The 18,734-nt window shown below is 42.0% G+C and overlaps 1 protein-coding gene across 7 annotated transcripts in view; it reads right to left on the reverse strand.

The window, feature by feature from the left end:
* Window positions 1–18,734, reverse strand: part of LOC309338190 (uncharacterized protein C6orf118) — a 46,881-nt gene that overhangs the window by 10,945 nt on the left and 17,202 nt on the right. The window contains exons 10-11 of one of the 7 annotated variants that reach the window (XR_014154792.1): window positions 6,861–6,956; window positions 495–664 (exon numbers count right to left, since the gene is read on the reverse strand). The exons of 3 other annotated variants lie outside the window; for them this stretch is intronic. Coding sequence is in view for 2 of the 4 variants with exons in the window: in XM_081855179.1 (XP_081711305.1) it covers window positions 18,136–18,232 (97 nt within the window). In the remaining 2 variants the exon portion in view is untranslated. Of the gene's footprint in view, window positions 1–494; window positions 665–6,860; window positions 6,957–17,166; window positions 18,233–18,734 lie in introns of those variants that run through there. 3 more of the 7 variants (XR_014154791.1, XM_081855180.1, XM_081855179.1) reach the window with 3 other exon arrangements.

Below are 18,734 nucleotides of genomic sequence, written 5' to 3' on the forward strand. Positions count from 1 at the left end.
TAAAAAATGAGCAGAGTGGTTATTTCTCAGGTGATGAGAAAATCTAACAATGTTTCAAGATGACATGGGCATCTGCCCCAAGACACAGTTGCCGGGAAGATGAGGCCAAGGTCATGGGAGGCTAGATGGCTCATAGGTTTGCCCTGGACCACATGCCGAAATCTAGCTCAAAGGAGGTGTCATTAAACATTACCATCTTCTGGGGCTTATGTTTTTCTTAAATTGTGTGGCATTGGTGGCCTTAATCGAACTCCTCCTGCGTATCACACAACCCATTTGAAGCGCATGTCACTGGAGTGCAAGAAAGACACCCCTGTAAATGGTTATAGTGTTGCAAGTTTACCTCCTCTCTCTTGCAAAGCTCTCCCAGTGGCATTATTATGAGAGGAGCATCTTCCAAGGCCAAACTCTGGAGATCTTTCCTAACATTCCAAGAGTTACTTCCAGGCTATTTTCCTACTACTGTTGCCTATTTGCATGCTATTCGTGTTTACCAGTCACATGCCACCCTCTAGAGGGGCTTTAGTTTGTGTCTGGGACATAGAGATGAATTGGTGTCGATCCTCAGCATGTGTTGCTCTGTGCTGGAAGGATTCCTCATGGCTGCAGTCTATCAGCCTTAACACTTCCACTATGATGGAGCCAGAGGATATGCAATGTAGGTCTTTTAAAAAGAGAGGGAGAGAAGGGGGAAATTGTTTCCTTGAAGTGTACAATTGATTTGTGGGCCACACTGGCACAGAGCTCAGTAGTGGTCTGTATTACAACGGAGTGTTCAAAAATTCATACGAAACAAGGGGATCCAGGCCATTGCCAATCTTGGCATATTATTTTACCCCATGTAGTGGTCCTCGCTCACAAATGCTTTGGCATGGCAGTACTCCACCTAGTGGGAAGTATCATTTTGCACAGGGATGGCTGTGTGAAGCATCTCAGTTGAGTGGATCACCTCCATATCACTGCAAGCCACTGCCAAGGAACAGCAGCGTTGGCAGGGATATTCCAAATGATTGGGATGCCGCAGGAAGTAAGCCCAAATCAACCATGTACAAAACGCAGCCTGCCTGGTTAGTGAGTACTATCTAAGCATTGCTCAGTGCAGTGGTGATCAGATATGCCTGTTTCAGTGTCAAGGTGACCCTAAGCACGTTTTTTTCATGATAAAAATGGGTACATTCATTAAATTTATATAAGGCAGTAAGCCTTCATAATGAGGGGATTATTTTATTTAGAAAAAAATAAAAGCGGCTCTATTTTATCTTTTAAAATAAATAGTATAATGTGATGTAGAATCATAGAATTGTAGAAAGGGTCCCGAGGGTCATCTAGTCTAACCCCCTGCATTGCGGAATCTCAGCTAAAGCATTCCTGACAGATGCCCATCCACCCTCTCCTTGAAAACCTCCAAGGATAGAGAGTCCACCACCTTCGGAGGGAGTCCATTTTAATGTTGAATAACAGAACAGAATAGAATAGAATATTTTAAAAAAGGCTAAAGCAGTATGCATTTGAGATCTTGGTGTCAGGTGCTCCCCAAGGTTCTGTCACACTCTAGTGTGACCAAGAAACAGGACCCAGAATGGGACTATATGCATGGGTGTAGGATTGGTTCCCAATGAATTACTAGGTGACTCTGAGAAGATCCCGCAACCTGTCTCATGGTAGGAGGAAGTACTCTGTATAATACCTTATAGCTCAATTTCTAATTTCATTTGTCTCCACTGTTTACAGCCACCATCTCCCAGATCCGTTTTTCTTCATTTACAGCTGACTGACAGAAGACGTTTGCCTTTAACCTACATGTTAACAGTCCTTCTTAGCTGCGAAAGAAATAGAAAGGCAGCCACCAAAAATCCACCAGGAAAAGAAAGATTGTTTGAGAGTCATTATATCCCTATCTAGGAAGACACACATGCACAAAGGATGAGGCAGTGAGCCAGGCTGTGCCAGGGACCTCTTACTGAATTAACCTTTGAAACTACCTGGGAAGTGTTCATTCTGTACAGCCTAGCTGATCCACAAGAAAGGCAGAACAGGCCTGAATATGCTGTTATGGCAGGGCATAATCTTCTCAGGTTGTAGTTTGGAGACTATCTGCATATCTTTAAATGTCCCATGATACCGAGAGGAGACAGTCACTGTACCTCCTACCTAGGGTTTGCAATCATGTACCTGTTCAAGACGGGGGGGGGGGGAGTTCTCGCAGTGTCCTTACACGTCAGCTTGACCAGCTCCCACATTCTGAAAAAAGGAAGTAATTGACTTCATTCCTCCAGATTGTGTTGTGAGAACTCCTCACGCAATGGATTTGGCTATTTGCAGTTCTGCTACTGCTAATCATTGTTGACCTTCACCAAGTATCCATTTGATCACCCCCAGGGGTATTGTAATTTGCATGTCTGAGGGTGTTTTTGCTCTCACCTTCTTGCAGTGCCGACAAAGCAGGTTGTGCTTCGGACTGTCCCAACCCTTCTAAATCAAGCTGCATATACTTATTTTGTCAACAAAAGAAGTTGGCAATGACTTGTGAGTTCTTTGAAGAAGCGGAACCCCAAAGAAAGTGGATGGAACGGTGAGCTAGTTGTTGTTCTTTTTTTAAAAAAAAAATCACCACTATTTGGCTATTATTGAAGTTTATTCATTCATTGATCCTGAACTGTGTTGTTGGGCCTGTTTTTGTATGGTGGGAGGGATGGCACTAATAAGTGTCACATCATGCCTGAAGTTTGTACACTTTCTCATGTCTGCGGTTTAATCATGGTAGCACTGTGTTCTCTTTATTTTTCTTTCCATCGACCTTCTCCGGGCTGGCCTGGATAGTTTTTCTTCACCAGCCCACAGACTTAAGCAAACTTGATTTTGCAGATGGTAGGATTAACTCTAGTACTCAACGGCCTCGGTTCAGTATACCTGAAGGAGTGTCTCTACCCCCATCATTCTGCCTGGACACTGAGGTCCAGTGCTGAGGGCCTTCTGGTGGTTCCCTCACTGCGAGAAGACAAGTTACAGGGAACCAGGCAGAGGGCCTTCTCGGTAGTGGCACCCGCCCTGTGGAACACCCTCCCACCAGATGTCAAAGAGAACAACTACCAGACTTTTAGAAGACATCTGAAGGCAGCCCTGTTTAGGGAAGCTTTTAATGTTTGGTAGACTATTGTATTTTAATATTTTGTTGGAAGCTGCCCAGAGTGGCTGGGGAGACCCAGCCAGATGGGCGGTGTATCAATAATAAATTATTATTACTACTACAACTACTACCCACTCCATCAAAGCCCATCCCATCCAGCATTACTACCTTCCCCACCCCACCCCACCCCCCACATAATCATGTTAGGCCACAGGAATAGGAGCATAACAATGAATGTTAATGGCTCCTGCCATCACCCCAGTCAGTGGCGAAGGTGCATGCTCCACTACCGGGGGCGGAGAGCAGGCGGGGATGTGGCTGGCACCCCCTGGGGGCATGACACACATCCCGGGGGCATGGTACACCACCTGCAAGGGCATGGTGCCCGGCGCGCGGGGGTCTGTGTGACGCGTGTCGGGGGGGCCGCTACCGGAACAATGGTGCCAGGGGTGGTCCACTCCCTCCGCACTCCTGTTCCTCTGCCAGTGACCCCAGTTAAGCAGAATTCAAGGGGATACACATTTCAGCAGCATGACAGACCAGACACTGAAATGGGTTGCGTTTGATAAGTTGCCTTTTGATGTGTTGTTTTTTCCATGACGTTTGTTCTGCTAAATATCGCTAACACTCAGGATACCTGATTGACTCACAATGATTGTGAGGTGGCGATATGGCTCAGCTCAAGTGCAAGCTCGATTTTTGAGGGAATCAGCACCATCCTTACTCCCACCACAACCAAGTCTCTTCCAGACAGCCTGGTTGTTCAACATTCATCCTGATCTGTCTGTGGAGAGCTTATAGGACATCAGCTACTTAGTGAGTATTCCTTCTGATGTGACTAGAGGCCATGCTGGGCAGAACTAAGATAAAACAAAGAGGGTAAGGATTTGCTGAATTAACTATCTGAACTGGAATACAAAAAAGGGAGGTGTGAGGAAGTCATGAAAATAAGTAAATGAATTGTAAGATATAGAAAGAGGGACTTATTTTTAACTGTTTTTATTTTTTCTGTAATTTGTATTTTTTGTTTTTTGTTTTTATTATTTTTGTAACCTTTTTCTTATTGAAATTTTAATCAATATTATTTTTTAAAAAAAATAGAGGCCATGCTGGGCAGGGCTGATGGGAGCTGGAGTCTAGCATCATCCAGATGAGCACAAGTTCACCACTGTTACACTAAGGACAAACAAAATTCCTTGTAGGGTGGAATTCATGAGGTATTAGAGGCACCATGGTATGTGCTGATCTATGTGGGTTTGGCCTAGAAGTGACATGCCAAACTCTTTTTGCCTTTTCATCATTCTGGCTCTGGTGGAGCCCAGAAGCATCTGATGTCCCAAAGGTTCCCCAGCCTGGCTTTAGGAGTCTAGATATGTATGTAGCTATCTCATTCCCTTCTCCTGATAAATCTAAAAAGGTAAAGGGACCCCTGACTGTTAAGTCCAGTTGTGGACCACTCTGAGGTTGCGGCGCTCATCTTGCTTTATTGGCCAAGGGAGCTGGCAGACAGCTTCCGGGTCATGAGGCCAGCATGACTAAGCCACTTCTGGTGAAAACAGAGCAGTGAATGGAAATGCCGTTTATCTTCCCTCCAGAGCGGTACCTATTTATCTACTTGCACTTTTGGTGTGCTTTCAAACTGCTAGGTTGGGGGACTTCCGGGTCGGCGCCATCGCCGAATGGCGGACTCCCTCCGAGCTCCGGAGGGAGCCTGCACAGCAGGGGCTGGGTCCTACCACACCGGCGATGCGGGGACCCTTAAAAACCACGGCCACGGGGGCCGTGGACATGGAGACTCGGCTGACACCGTTAGCGCCCTCCCGACTCGTGAAGGAGCCTTTTTAAAGGCTACGGATCGGGTGCCGGGGAGAAGCGTGGTGTTTTGAGTCCTCCGCTATCCCTGCCGTGCGAAGCCGCATGCCATTCGGCGGAGAGCGCTGGCTTTTTCCTTTGAAAATTCGGACCTAAAAGAACAACCCGTAAGTAATTGGAACTTGGACTAAAAAGAGGGACAAAAATTTTAAAAATTTCGGAGCGAGCGGGGGAGGCGCAAAAAAGGAAGTCAGCCACCCCCTCCATTGTAGAAGGGTCAAAGCAAAGGATCTGATAACTAAGATCGGAGTAACATCATTTTGGTAAGTTTTTAACCTCACGAGTGAAGAATATGAGATTGAGCTGGAGGAGGAAAGTAGAATTCGGACTTAAAAACAACCCCCCCTGGAACCCCGGGAGCGATCGATGACGGAGTTTGGAGAGGAGAAAGGCAAGTTTTGACAGCTGTCAAAGAGCTGTCAAAGCGGAAAATAAGATAGAGACTATGTTACAAGGACTTTGCTGGTTATATTTGTTATAAATTGGATACAAATTGTTTTAAATAAGGATTATAAAGTTACTAGGGCTAATGGACGCGATCTGGAAGAGAACTCAGTTTTTACAATCCACCTAGAGGAGCCGAGGGATATTACAAGTGGTTTTAGCTGGAAATTGGAACAGAACTGTTTATCTCCTGGGAAACTGCAGAAATGGAACATTATTATGACTACAGAGGCCACTACACCGAAGAAGACAATGGAATCATCTGTTGTGGAATGAAAGGAACTTGACGTAATGTTTTGTTTCTGAATAACAAGCCTCTGTAAAGGAACTAACTTTTGGAATTAGGACATTTGTGCAGGAAAACAGGGACAGAAAGAAATAGAAAGAGGAGTGTGATCAATAAGAACAACAAAATAACAAGAATTGGACCAAGTCAAAAGTGGGGACGTTTGGGACATCCAGATTTGACAAGCTTAAGGATTATAATTTGGAGTTTTTCACTCCTGGATATAAAAATCTGGATGGAAAAAATGGGCCTTTCTTTGAGACAGAATCCTTCCATGATTGGACATTCGAAATTAAAGAGGACTGGCAAAGGACTATGACTTAGAGAGATGTGGAAATATCGGACATTGAGGAACATTGGGAACGCAACCGGGAAAAGGGGGTGTGGGAAATGTGGAATCCAAAGGGCGTAAACTATGTTTTATTTAGGCTATATACATCTACATGGTATTCTAAAGTGGGGAACTCGTGGTGGGAATAAGCCGATTTTAGGGGAATGGAAAATAATGTTTTTTTTAAAAAAAAAAAATTTGGGTTAAGGATAACAAGTCTGAATTGAGGAGAAGAACTTGTTGAGATCATTTGAGAGATTTGGAATACAAGGGGGGGAGGGAAGGGGAAGTCCTGAAAGGATGTAATTGGAAAAAGATTTGAAATTGGATGTTTTATTAATTTGTAATTAATTGGAAAACTTTAATAAATATTATTCAAAAAAAAAAAACAAACAAACTGCTAGGTTGGCAGGAGCAGGGACTGATCAACAGGAGCTCGCCCCATTGCGGCGATTCAAACTACCAACCTTCTGATTGGCAAGCCCTAGGTTCTGTGGTTTAGACCACAGCACCACCCGCATCCCCCTGATAAATTTACCCACTCTTAAAAAAAAAAAAAAATTAAATGCATCCATCAATTGCAACATTAGCAGGAATCTAATCCGTCTTCAAACCACTTACTTCTGAGTAGTTCTGTTGAAGCTTCCTGAGTAAGCGGCATGAAAATCCCTACCACCCTAGCGAAATGTCTTATCGCTGGCAGAGAAGCATCCTCTCTCCCCCTCCGGTCCTAATCAAACCCTTTTGTTTGCTTCTTTCCTGTGATGAGTGCGATGGGGGTGCTCCTCTCTGCCACTCACCCACACAGCCTGGTAATCATCATTGGCTGAGCTGCCTCCTCGTCTACTTGAGAAGTGCTCTGTCACTCCAGAGATGAAGGCAGCATCTGGAAGAACCTGAAAAGGATGCGGAGGAGGGGGAAGAGTTTGCTCCAACAGCTGCAGACCATTCAGGAGACTTATCAAAGTACATGCTGATTGGCATAAATTACATTGACGCTTTCTGAATGGGGTGGCGAGTGGGGGGTGTGCAAAGTTTCCTGCTAAACTTGCCAGGATAGTTATCTCACTTTTTTGTCTAAAATAAAGTCAAAGCAGCCTGCCAAAATCATCACCATCACCAGAGTGTGCAACACAATTAATTATTTAGGCAGTTGGGTATGTTTGTAAAGAATCAATTATACAGAAATGAGGTATTATTAATCCAGATTGGTATGCTACAGGCCAGATTTCATGAGATGAGCTTTAAAAAGACCGCAGGCACACTTTTGCTCATCTCTTTCAAGGGCAGGTACAGCCACAACGAGCTTAGCTGTGCTCACTGCAGTTCCCTCTTCTACACACTATCAAAAGTGCAGAACCAGGTTCGTCCTCCTTTGAGGCAATCTCAAAGTTGCCATCTTGGTTTTGTGAGTCCTAGTACACCTGCACCCTGCCTTACAGGCCTTTTCCACCTGACCTGGAGCTGAGGCTGCTGAACAGATGCTTGGGCTAGGTTGTTTTTTTGTGGGGGTTTGTTGGGGCCATTGTTACTGTTGGTTTTTCTATCTTTATTTTAGATTTTGTGTGATTTATGCGGAATTTGTTTCATTTGGTTGTGTATTTTTTATGTTTTATTGTTTATGCCTACTTTTGTTCCATTGTAGTGAAGTTTTTGGTTTTTTTTTCATGTTGCAAGCTGCCTTGAACATGGTCTAAACTGTGGAAAGGCAGCCTAAATAAATTGATGGATGGGTGGATCTGCCCCCCCCCCCTTAAAATGGGTTCCTATGTTTTCGGATGTGTACAAGAAAACGGCAGCAAACCTAAGGAAACAAAGCCATGATTCTCCACACACTTTCACCAGTTTTGTTCTAGCATAAATCTGGAGCTAGGGACTAATCAGGCATAAAACTGACTTAACTAAGTGGAGAACCAAGCTTTAAAACTGAATGACTGAAGCTAAATACTAAATATATAAAGGGCAGCTTTACTTGGAAAAGATGGTTTTCTATGTACCCTTGGGGAGCATTTTAATCCCATCATCTCCTATTCCCAGGACAAACTCCGAAGCAAAGGCAATCTTTTAAAACATCAATTTCCAGGCGCATTGTAGTAATGAGATTTACTATGAACTCTTACCAGGTTACACCTCCTCTCTCTAAGCCACACCTCTCACTGCCCTACTTGGTATCCCTGTTTTTGCATGACTGGAAGGTGTCTTTAAAAACTGATAATAGCTCTTGTTTGTCTGGATGGAGGAAAGACAGGGGTGTGGGTAGGTGTGTAGAAACTAACCTACAAAGGTAAAATTCATATGTGTTGCCCTACATCTCCAGCAAAAACATTAATACACACAGGACATGATAGTCATGAGCAGGATGTGTCATATTAATATTGGCCTGCAGGAGCTGCTGGATTGGTCTGTAACATGAGCACCATTTTAAAGCAGCATAAATATTCTTTTAAAAAAAGTAAAACCTCCTCTACATCTAAAGTTGCTTTCAGGCTCCCCAAACCATCCCTTAAACTAAAAACTGCAGCAAGAGTACCCATTAAATAGACTGCTTGACAAATCAGAAGGTCCAAGAATCCAGATTAGAACTATAGTGTCAAGAGGACTTGATGCAGACACAAAGAGATGTTTTGGGCAAAATGAGAAACTAAAAAAACTGAAGATGGTTGATGTTCCTCCAGAGGCCAGGAGTTCCACAACCAAGAAAACTCTAGCTCGGATCATCATTCCAATGCTGGGGTAATGTAATAATCTTAGTAGCTGAACTGGCACATACCAGGAAAAAGAGACTCCACCAAGTATTGAGGGCCTTATAAGCCAATATCAATACTTCAAAATGGACTCAGAAGGAAATTGTCAGGCAGCCAATACAGGTGTAATATGTCTCTGACTACATGCCACTCAGTAGATAACATTCCAAACTAGCTTCAGTTTCTGAGTTGTCCCCAAAGGTAGACCAATGCAGAGGATATTTTCACAATCTTCATTATTGTATTTTTTAAAGTTATTTTGGAAAGCATTTTAATGTTGCTACCTTTAAACTTTATCCTTAGGTTTACTAAGTCCTGACTGCATCACTTTCATATTTTATTTCTATTCCTTATTCTTTACACTTTCTTTTCAGGATTTCAGTAGTTCAACCCAAAGGAAACTGTTAACCTGTTGCATATTTGTTATAAATATAAGCTGCCTTGGGAAATGCTATAGTCTTGAAAGATGCCTTAGAAATAGCTGAAATAAAGGAATAATTTTCTATGAAGAATCAGAGCAGCTTAATATTCATTTCTTTTCCCAGTCTCCTTTTACAAACCTTCTCTCTCTCTCTCTCTCTCTCTCTCTCTCTCTCTCTCTCTCTCTCACACACACACACACACACACACACTTTTGCTTCAGCTCCATTGAAAAACTAGGTTCACATTTGCTGATAGGCAGCTAGCTGAACATTTGTACTGAGCCGCTTGCATTTAAGCAGAAAATGACACTGATTGTCACTAAATATAACGAGTGCCGTATGTGTGTTTCATTGGAACCGCAAGCTCAAATTAGCCTGTCAGAATTTCAACGTACCCTGATGCAAACCTGTCAACTGACACAATTAGCTCAAGAGACTAAAGAAAAGGCTTGTCAAAGCCGTCAAGGCTTTCTTCTTGATCAAGTCCTGTCCCTTTGCTCAGAGCCTTTATTAAATCCAACTGCATTCCACGCTTCCAGTTAGGTCAATGCTTATACTCCTTGCCTCACGCCAACACCATCGTTTCAGACTTTTAAATGTGTTAATTCTAGGAAGAGCAACACCTTGTTTGCAGGGCCCTAAATTCTGGATTAGCAAGATGAAGATGAAGTTCAGCTGTATGTGAAATCTTATCAAAGACTGAACCCTAGTGTTCAGGAGGATTAGGCAACATATTATACTCAGGATACAGCTAGTCTTCAAGAATGGATTTTCAGCCTGATCATCTTTGTCTAGGAAGAAAGACATACAAACAGTGTGCAACATGTATTTGTTTTGTTACAGGAATGTGGCATGTATTTTCAGGAAAGAAAAACTTTGCATTGGGGAAAGGAGAAGCTCACTGCTACTGTCAGGTTTTCGCATGAGTGTGTCTTGGGCGGGCGAGAGGCACTTGTTAACATGTATTTTATTAAGAGACACTCATTTCTCGCCTTTACACATTTATTGAAAACCGTTTCAGGATCTCACGAAGTTCAGCTTGGCTGTCTGCAGAGAAAACGGTGTCAACACAAGAAATGGGATCTGAGTTCACTGAACTTGATAGCGGCCTACAGAAATAAAAGTGAACCCAGAGGGACATGAAAGAAGGAAATTTCATCCTTTTCCAACAAAACGCAGACGGCCTGTTGGAAGTTGCATGAGACCATTTCCTGGTCCTAAACCCACAGGGCTTCGGTCCCCTGGAGCCAGCGCCTATGTTCTCCCATCTTCCTCCAGAAGCAGCCTCTATTGAGTCGCATTCCCTTCCACAAATGGAAGGACCCCTTTTTTCATAGATGGGACACTGAATTCAACCAGTGTCTGTAGATGTCCATTGGCCAAAGGTAATGGGCTTCTACTGGTTCTTTTACCATCATGGTCCGCTCCTGTTCTCATTCCATTGGGAGGATGCCTATGATATCTGTGAGACTCTCCATCACATCCATATTCTTTAGGCATTGGCTGGCAGCACAGGTTCTAAGCATGATGTTTTCCTATCAACAAAGAACTGGAAATTGTAGCATCCTGGTTGATTGAGTATATGGAGAAATTCCACGATTCTTTGCAAACATTTCCATACCTAACAACATTTCAGTACCATGAAATAAAGGAATTTCTCCTTGCAAGTATTACATAACCCCAGTCCAAGGACTGCTAAATAAAAACTTCAGATGAAAACAGTAAGAAACTGAAAGAGCATAACTAATCTCTTGAACAGTTAAATATTAATTAGACCAGAACAGGACATGGAAATGTTTAAAACAAATGTTCTTGGTGGTATTATTAAATGTTAACTTTTATGCATACTAAATCATTTTGTAGCCAGTTAAAATAGCTTTTGTGGTCTAGCAAATGCATAATTAATATATTTTTTCCTTGCCATTGATGTTTAATAATTAAATGGTGTGCTGAACATTTAGACAGCAAAAGAAGAGAAGCCCTTTGAAAAAAATGCTATGTTTCTTGAAGAATGTTACAGAGATTAATCATTTCCATTAAAGCTTTGTTGTTATAATTTATTTTACTATACCAAGTAGCAGGCTGTTTAGATCTCTTTAAAGTCTGATTGGGGAGTTATAAGGCTCTTTGGCTGTTTCCTGCATCAAATACATTATTCTACATTTCCTAGTTGTGTGGGCAACCAGCATGTGCAGAATAACTAAATGCGGACGCTTTTTAATTTTATTTTTTTGGTCTCGCTTTGATGAACTAGCCTTTAAGCCTGGCAGACCCAACTCATCAGTTAATATCATGAAAGGAAAGGCCTCTTATTGACTGCTCACTCAATATGAGCTGACTCGGTGCCTAGCAGAGCAAAAAGTTTGCTGACGAGAGCTCAGCAGTCTCGGAAAAGCCAGAAGTTAGAGCGGAAACGGCTGCTTGCAGGTGGGAAATGGTGACCAGGGAACAAAGAGCTTACAGAGCTGTGATCTGGATAAGTTTTTGAAGTTCTCATCCAGAGCAGGAGCCACAGGCAACATGGGAGGGGGCCTTATTCTGAGTCAGAGACCATTGGTCTAGTCAATCCTTTCAGCTTGGTATTGTCCACACTGAAGAGCAGCAGGATTCCAGTCAGTCACGGTTCTCTCACAGCCCTACCTGGAAATGCCAGAGATTGAACCTGTGGCCTTCTGCAGGTCAAGCAGATGCTCTGCCACGGAAATGCAGCCCTGCCCCACAGGTGAGAAAAGAGGAAGAGACCAAAGAAAATAGCACCAGGTGAGCTCTTCATTGTGCCTGACTTCATTTGGGTAAGGAACGGGGAAACCCTATTTATTTATTAATTTTATTTCCTGTTTGATTATAAAAAAGAAAAAGAAAAAAACCCTCAAAGCATTTTACAAAAAGGTAAAATCACAACCATACCTTAAAACATACCAAAGTTTTATATTTATATTTATATTTATATATCTATAGATATAGATATATAGATAGAGATAGAGATAAATTGCCTCAGCTTTCAGAGCATCATAATGTTCTAGGCTTCTAAGTCATGTTCTAGGCTTCTAGGTAATGTTCTAGGTTATGATGTGGGAGGAACAAGGACTGCAAGCAAACCTCATTGACAAAGCTATTTCTAGGAGACTAGATTAATCTATTTTTTAAAAAAAAAAATATTTATTAAAGTTTTAAATGTTACAAAAAGAGAAAGAGATCACAATAAAGAAAGAAGAGAATAAAAAAAATAAAAAACAGAAAAACAGAAAAATAGAAACAATTAAAAAACACAACGAACCTTCCCATAACTTATCTTTCATTTGCTTGTTTCCTTGACCTCCTTGCACCTCCCTTTTTTGTATTCTAGTTCGGTTAGCTATTTCAGCAAATCCTTTCCATCTTTCCCAATTTTTATCCTATAATTTATCTTAATATAATGTAACTTTACCTTTCCTCCTTTCATCCATTAACAATCTATTTTTACTTAATCCTTTATAATATTTCTGCTAAAGCCACATAACTTCATTCCAGCCTCCTTCTAACATTCCTTAATTTTACAATGTTTCTGTAGATAAACTTTAAATTTCTTCCAATCTTCTTCCACCGACTCTTCTCCCTGGTCTCGGATTCTGCCAGTCATTTCCGCCAGTTCCATGAAGTCCATCACCTTCATCTGCCATTCTTCCCGGGTGGCTAAATCTTGTGTTTTCCAGTACTTTGCAATAAGTATTCTTGCTGATGTTGTAGCATACATAAAGAAAGTTCTATCCTTCTTTGGCACCAATTGGCCGACCGAGACTAGATTAATCTAGTAATGGCTTTGAAAAAAAGAATTCTAACCCCTAATCCCAAGGTATTCCTGATCCACCACCCCTAAATGCTTGATAGCCAATTTTGTGAAGTGACCCCCCCCCCCCCGCCGAGGGTGTCAAGTTGCATGGGTGGTTACTGTAATACACAGTTCAGTGGTGCAGCAGACAGATCCAAAGGTTCCCAACTCAAACCTCAGCAGATATTAATGGGTGGAATTTACAGTCAACCTTTTTCTTCAGGGAGCTCATTGTGGAGTGAATGGTCCCCCTCTCCTTATTTAATCACCACAACAACCCTATGAGGTAGGTTAGGCTGAGGTAGTGCTGCAGCTTGCCTACATCCATCAGTTAATTTCAAGGTTCATAAGAGAATATCTGAAAATCAGGTAATCCTGACTGCAAACATCCTTTCAGTTCTTTTTTTTTAAAAAAGAACAAATAAATCCTTGATCTGTTGGGTTCTGGCTCAAGTAAACTGCTGAGCCACCCTGAAGCTAGAAGCCAGGTGTCAAGAGAGGCAGGGTGGCATAGTGGGTGGAGTGTTAGACCAGGACCTGAGAGGCCAGAGTTCAAATCCCCACTCAGCCATGAAGCCAGTTGCTGCCTAACCTGCCTCACAGGGTTGTGGTGAGAATAAAATGGAGAGAAGGAAAGACCATGGATGCCACCAAGGGATATAAATGCAATAAATAAATAAATAAAAAGAGGTGGGAGAAGCTTTTCCTGCCAGCCCTAAAGCAACTGAAGGCACATGAGCTCTCCCAGAAGTAGAATGACTACTCGAGCTTACAAAATAATGTAGCTCTTCCGTTCTGCATTTCTAATGGGACAAAGTGACACTGCAGTGCATTCTTCTGTCACTTTAGTGACAGCTGTCCTCCTGGACTGTATCACCTCAAGATGCAGGCAGCACAGACTGCATTTTTGAATGTTGCCTATGTAAAACGCATAACTAAGACCTAAGAGTTGCTGCCTAACCTTCTCTGCAATCTGCCAGCCTCCCGCATGCAAGGAATATTCAAATGTGCCTGCCTCCATCCACATCCTCAGTTGGTATAGTAGTCAGTCCCATGAAAATGCACCACATTAGAACAATCACAATGTTTACACAGTCTTCTCTTATTATACACTCAGAGGTCATCCAAGTACTACAAGTAAGGAAGTAACAACATATCAGTTCAAATTTCATGAGAGCTACTGCCTTTTTAAAAAAGTTTCTTTATATATTTAACATAGTTTTTTCTATTTGTGTATTCTGCAATCACTTGGATTCCACCGCCATCTAGTGGATATTTGAAAATAAATGAGCTGTTTCTGAAAAAACTGAGCATAGCCGGAGCTGTTGTAATGCCTAAGTGGGATGAAATGCAATTGAAATGCATTTGTTATACATGGTGCATCACAGAATCCAGCACAGGAGAATCAAAAGTAGGATTGTGTCTGTTAAAAGTAAGAGTGCATATATCTCATTAAAGGAACCCAACAGAGGAATTTTGCTTTTGCCTTTGTATTGTCTTCAGCTGTTCTGGTAGAAACTCACCATAAGCTGAGTTAGTGGTTAAACAAACTTTCTTCCTGATTTGGCCAAGGAGCCTGCACACAGCAGCAACTAACCAAATCACCCAGGCCACACTTTTGGGACACAGCAGGGGCCCATGTGCCAGAGATAATTATGTTAATAATGCACACATTTTCCTCTTTGAACTGTTTAACGCAGTTGCATATATCCTTGTTTACATTAGAGCATATGATATGCAACAACTACATAAAAATAAAAATAAAACAACAGTAAACACTGGCTATGCAAAGCTTTATCTTGCCTTTCCCCGTGTTATTCAACATCTACATGAAACCACAGACAGAGCTTGTCTTACAGGTTGGATGCTGGGTGCCATTGATACGCTGATGAAGCCCCCAGTTCCCTTCCATCATACTTGGGAAAGCACTTGAAGTCTAAAACCTGTCTCTGAAATCAACCAAGGCCTGGATGTAGAAAAAAAGCTGAGGCTTAATCCAGACAAGAAGTGAAGAAAGGAGGGTGTGGTGGCTTCTCCAGTCCTCACCACCCATCCACTCACCTTCCTCAGCATCTGACAGGAGCTGCTCCACATTTCTTAGATTTCCCTCAGGTGGCCTTTATCAGTTACGGACAGGAACAGCACTTGGGCACCACTTTTCCCAACTTTGTGGCTGCTCACATGTTGTCCCAGTATCCAGACCTTTGCTCTATACTTTCAAGTAAGCCGTGGCTGTGGTGAGCCAAGTAAAAACGTATATAATGGAAACAAATCACTTTATTAAATTTATGGGCATTAATCTGATTTGCATAGTTTATTACAAATCTGGTGCTATTTTGGTTGCAGAATATAGGGATTACACATTGTGCTGTTAATATCCTTTATCAGTCCTGGCCGTTTATTTCTAAGCATATATCACAGGCACACCAATGCATCATTCTGGATGTGATCCAATATGTAGCATTTTTAAAATCTGCTTGATTTCAATGGGCAAGTTAATGTTCTCTAAAATCTCTTCCCCACTGGACTCAATGGACTTACAAGTGCTGTACTTTGGACTCTGCCTTCCGATGTTGTAATATTGTGAGGCATTTCTTTGTCAGACAGATTGCAGGTTGATAGTCCAGAATGCTCTTTAATGTCTCTTGAAGGGAGATAATGGTTAAGAGATACCTGGAGATCTGTCTTGACAGGTAGCTGTCAGCAGCATGGAGAGAGAGAGAGAGAGAGAGAGAGAGAGAGAGAGAGAGAGAGAGAGAGAGCACCAAGAGAGGGAGGAAGGGTGGGAATGGGTGGGAGAGGGAGCTCTGACTCACTTGAAGGTGTATAGGAGTGCAGAGTTGTATCAAACTCTCTCTGTGAGTTTGATGTGAAGTAGTGGATCCAGCAATGCAGTTAGATAATTTTAGACTCTGGTCCACATAACTTGGTGGGGGGTTATCTTGGTAGATCTACATTGCAAACTTCAAAGCAGCAGATTTCAGTGCACATAATACCCTGTTGGATTGTGGCCTCGGACTGGGTTTGATAGTTGATTCCTCTCCCCAGAGAACACTAGGACCTGCAGTTTGGCAGGCTGGGAGTTTTAAAAAGCCTGCCTCACCAAACTGCAATTACAGGATCTCTGGGGAAAGCAGTACCATTGATGTGGCATGTAACGGATGGCTACAGTATCTATATTTCGATAGCAAGCCCATGTTTTCTAATTCTTGAAAAGTGCCTAGCAATTTTAGATGAAATCATATATATGTGGTTTAATAATCAACCCCTCTTCACAAGGAACTGCGAAATGTAGCTCTGGGAGAGGGAGAGGGGTCTCCTAACTGCTTTTTGCACCATTTGCAAACTGCAGTGCCCAGAATTCTTTGGGTGAAGTCGTGACTGTTTAAAGTGCTATTGTAGGGCTTTAAATGTATGGGGTGAATGTGGGCTAGGTGATCCTGCAGGGCTCTTACATTTTTAGGTACACCTCCATCTACGATGGCATCATTAGAGTTAAGTCTGTAGTAGCTAATACTACACACTCTTACAGCAACTCACTGAATGATAATGATTGCTTACCCGGTCACAGGGTGGATGGCTGTTGTGGCCCATCACACTAAGCTCCTTCCCCTCAGGTGCATTGCCAAGGCTAGGCGGTCGGCCATTGGGGAATTCCCAGGCCAGTCACGGGCTTTCCTGCCATCTGTTGATTTGAATCCTAGCCGGGCCAGGTAGGCAGGGCTTTGGACGTGATAAAGGCAGGCTGTCCGACACTGTCTTACACCAACTCACTGACTGATAACAGCATCTTCTCCCTGCTCCCACCCAGAGTCCTTGATCCCCCAAATATGAGTTCCCATATGGGCTTTGGACCTGATGAATTTTTTCCCCCGCCATTCCTATGGGCATAGCAAAAAGCTCTTTTTCTGTTAAAATTCCCACATTGGAAGTGGAATTAACTAAGGCAAGCCTTACATGTCATTTGAATCCAAAGAGGTGCATGTCACAAATAATTGTGATCAGACTGCAAACGCAGAAAATGCCTTCATCTTTAGATATCCATTGCTGGTATATAGGCTATGACTAGGTAACCAAAACAGTAAAATGTATCAAAAGGAGAGCACTACAAAGCGAAAACAAAGAGAATGGCAACAGGGAAGAGAGGCCAATTTATTAATGTGGTTCAAATAAATCACAATGCATTTCAAGCAATGAGCTCTTTGTGAGGGGTCTATCAGGAAAAGGAATTGTTCATCTCTATTGCAGTGTCTTGGATGATTTGCTCCAAGAAGCTAATAAACATTGAATCCTATAATGGTACAAAGGATTTGGGAAGTTATCAAAGAAATTGTAATGGATGTGAGCTAGTCTTTTTTTTCTGATAGATTCTCCAGTAAACAAAAAATTGCACAAGCTACTTTGAGACTTATGCCACATGAATTAGTAAATTGGTCCTTTGCACCAGCTGGTTTTTAAAAAACAACAACAATGGCAGTAGCATAAACATAATTGTACAGTGGTCGGGGAGGAGGGCACATAAATATTTCCAAAATCAAATCACACATAAACCTAATTTTATGGAAGATTGAGAACATGTATTGGAAGAAGATGGGCTAGTGTGTGGTTTTAATGACACAGTCAGTGGATTGATTTTATATGTGCCATTTAATGGCATTCAGGGAAATAAATCAAAGTCACAGTGGAAAATATCCTTACAGTCAAACCATCCAAGTACTCCATTGAAAAGTTTGAAAGATTACTCTGGACTTAATTTTGAAGTAGATATTTTTGAAGTACATATTTTGTAACTGCTGTATCTTCTGTCTGCCATTCACTTTACTTCTTGGGTAAAGGAAAGTAATTAATCTGTTTTCAGTTGTTTATGGCAACAGAACCCAGATTTGCCACAGCAAACTTCAAGTATGGTGGGAAATTTTCTATCAGAACAAGAAGCAACCCATGGGAAACTGAATTAGCATTTTATAGAGTCATAATGCATGTTCACATATGCTAAAGAATAGAGACATATTTCTGGTATGTTTGTTTTTTCAAGTAGCATACAATGCACAAGTTAAAATATCTCTCATCATTCATTTTTCACAGTACTGTTTCATTCTTATCACAAAGAATCATCAGAAGATGATTGTTCTAGTGGCACAAAGCATCTTTCTGTTCCTTCAGGTGTCAAGAAGTCCTCCACCATCCCCCACAGATGCCTAAAAACAAATGAAAACAACAACACACTTGTGGCTAAAACCCACTGTGGCAAGTATTTGGCTGAAGCACCCCACCAAACTGTTCTCTACTTTTTTATTAAAGAGTAGCCTCAAATGTTGTGGGGAAACAGTAATTTGCTCTCCCATCTTCTCACTAGTTCATGTTGATTTTGTTCATTTATCTAAGCTAGAAAGACTCAAATTTAGAAGATCTTTTACCCTTGCCAGATTCAGTGCCCTCCCATATTCAGAGCGAATATGCCCATGCAGTTGGAAGGAAGTTGAAACTGTTATTCATGTCCTACTGTACTGCCATTATTACAGAGATATACTTTCAGTATTTATCACTCCAATCATGCAGCGAATCCCAAGCAGATCTGATGGCCACAACTTAAAATATCTAATAGAGAACAGGGAACCAGAGATTACCGCAAAAGTGGCTAAATTCACTGCTGCTGCTGTTGCTATACAATTAAGGAGAAAAGCCCTGAATGAATCCAAA

The sequence above is a fragment of the Podarcis erhardii genome (assembly GCF_964252035.2).
Source record: "Podarcis erhardii genome assembly, chromosome: 3".
Classification (NCBI taxonomy): domain Eukaryota; kingdom Metazoa; phylum Chordata; class Lepidosauria; order Squamata; family Lacertidae; genus Podarcis; species Podarcis erhardii.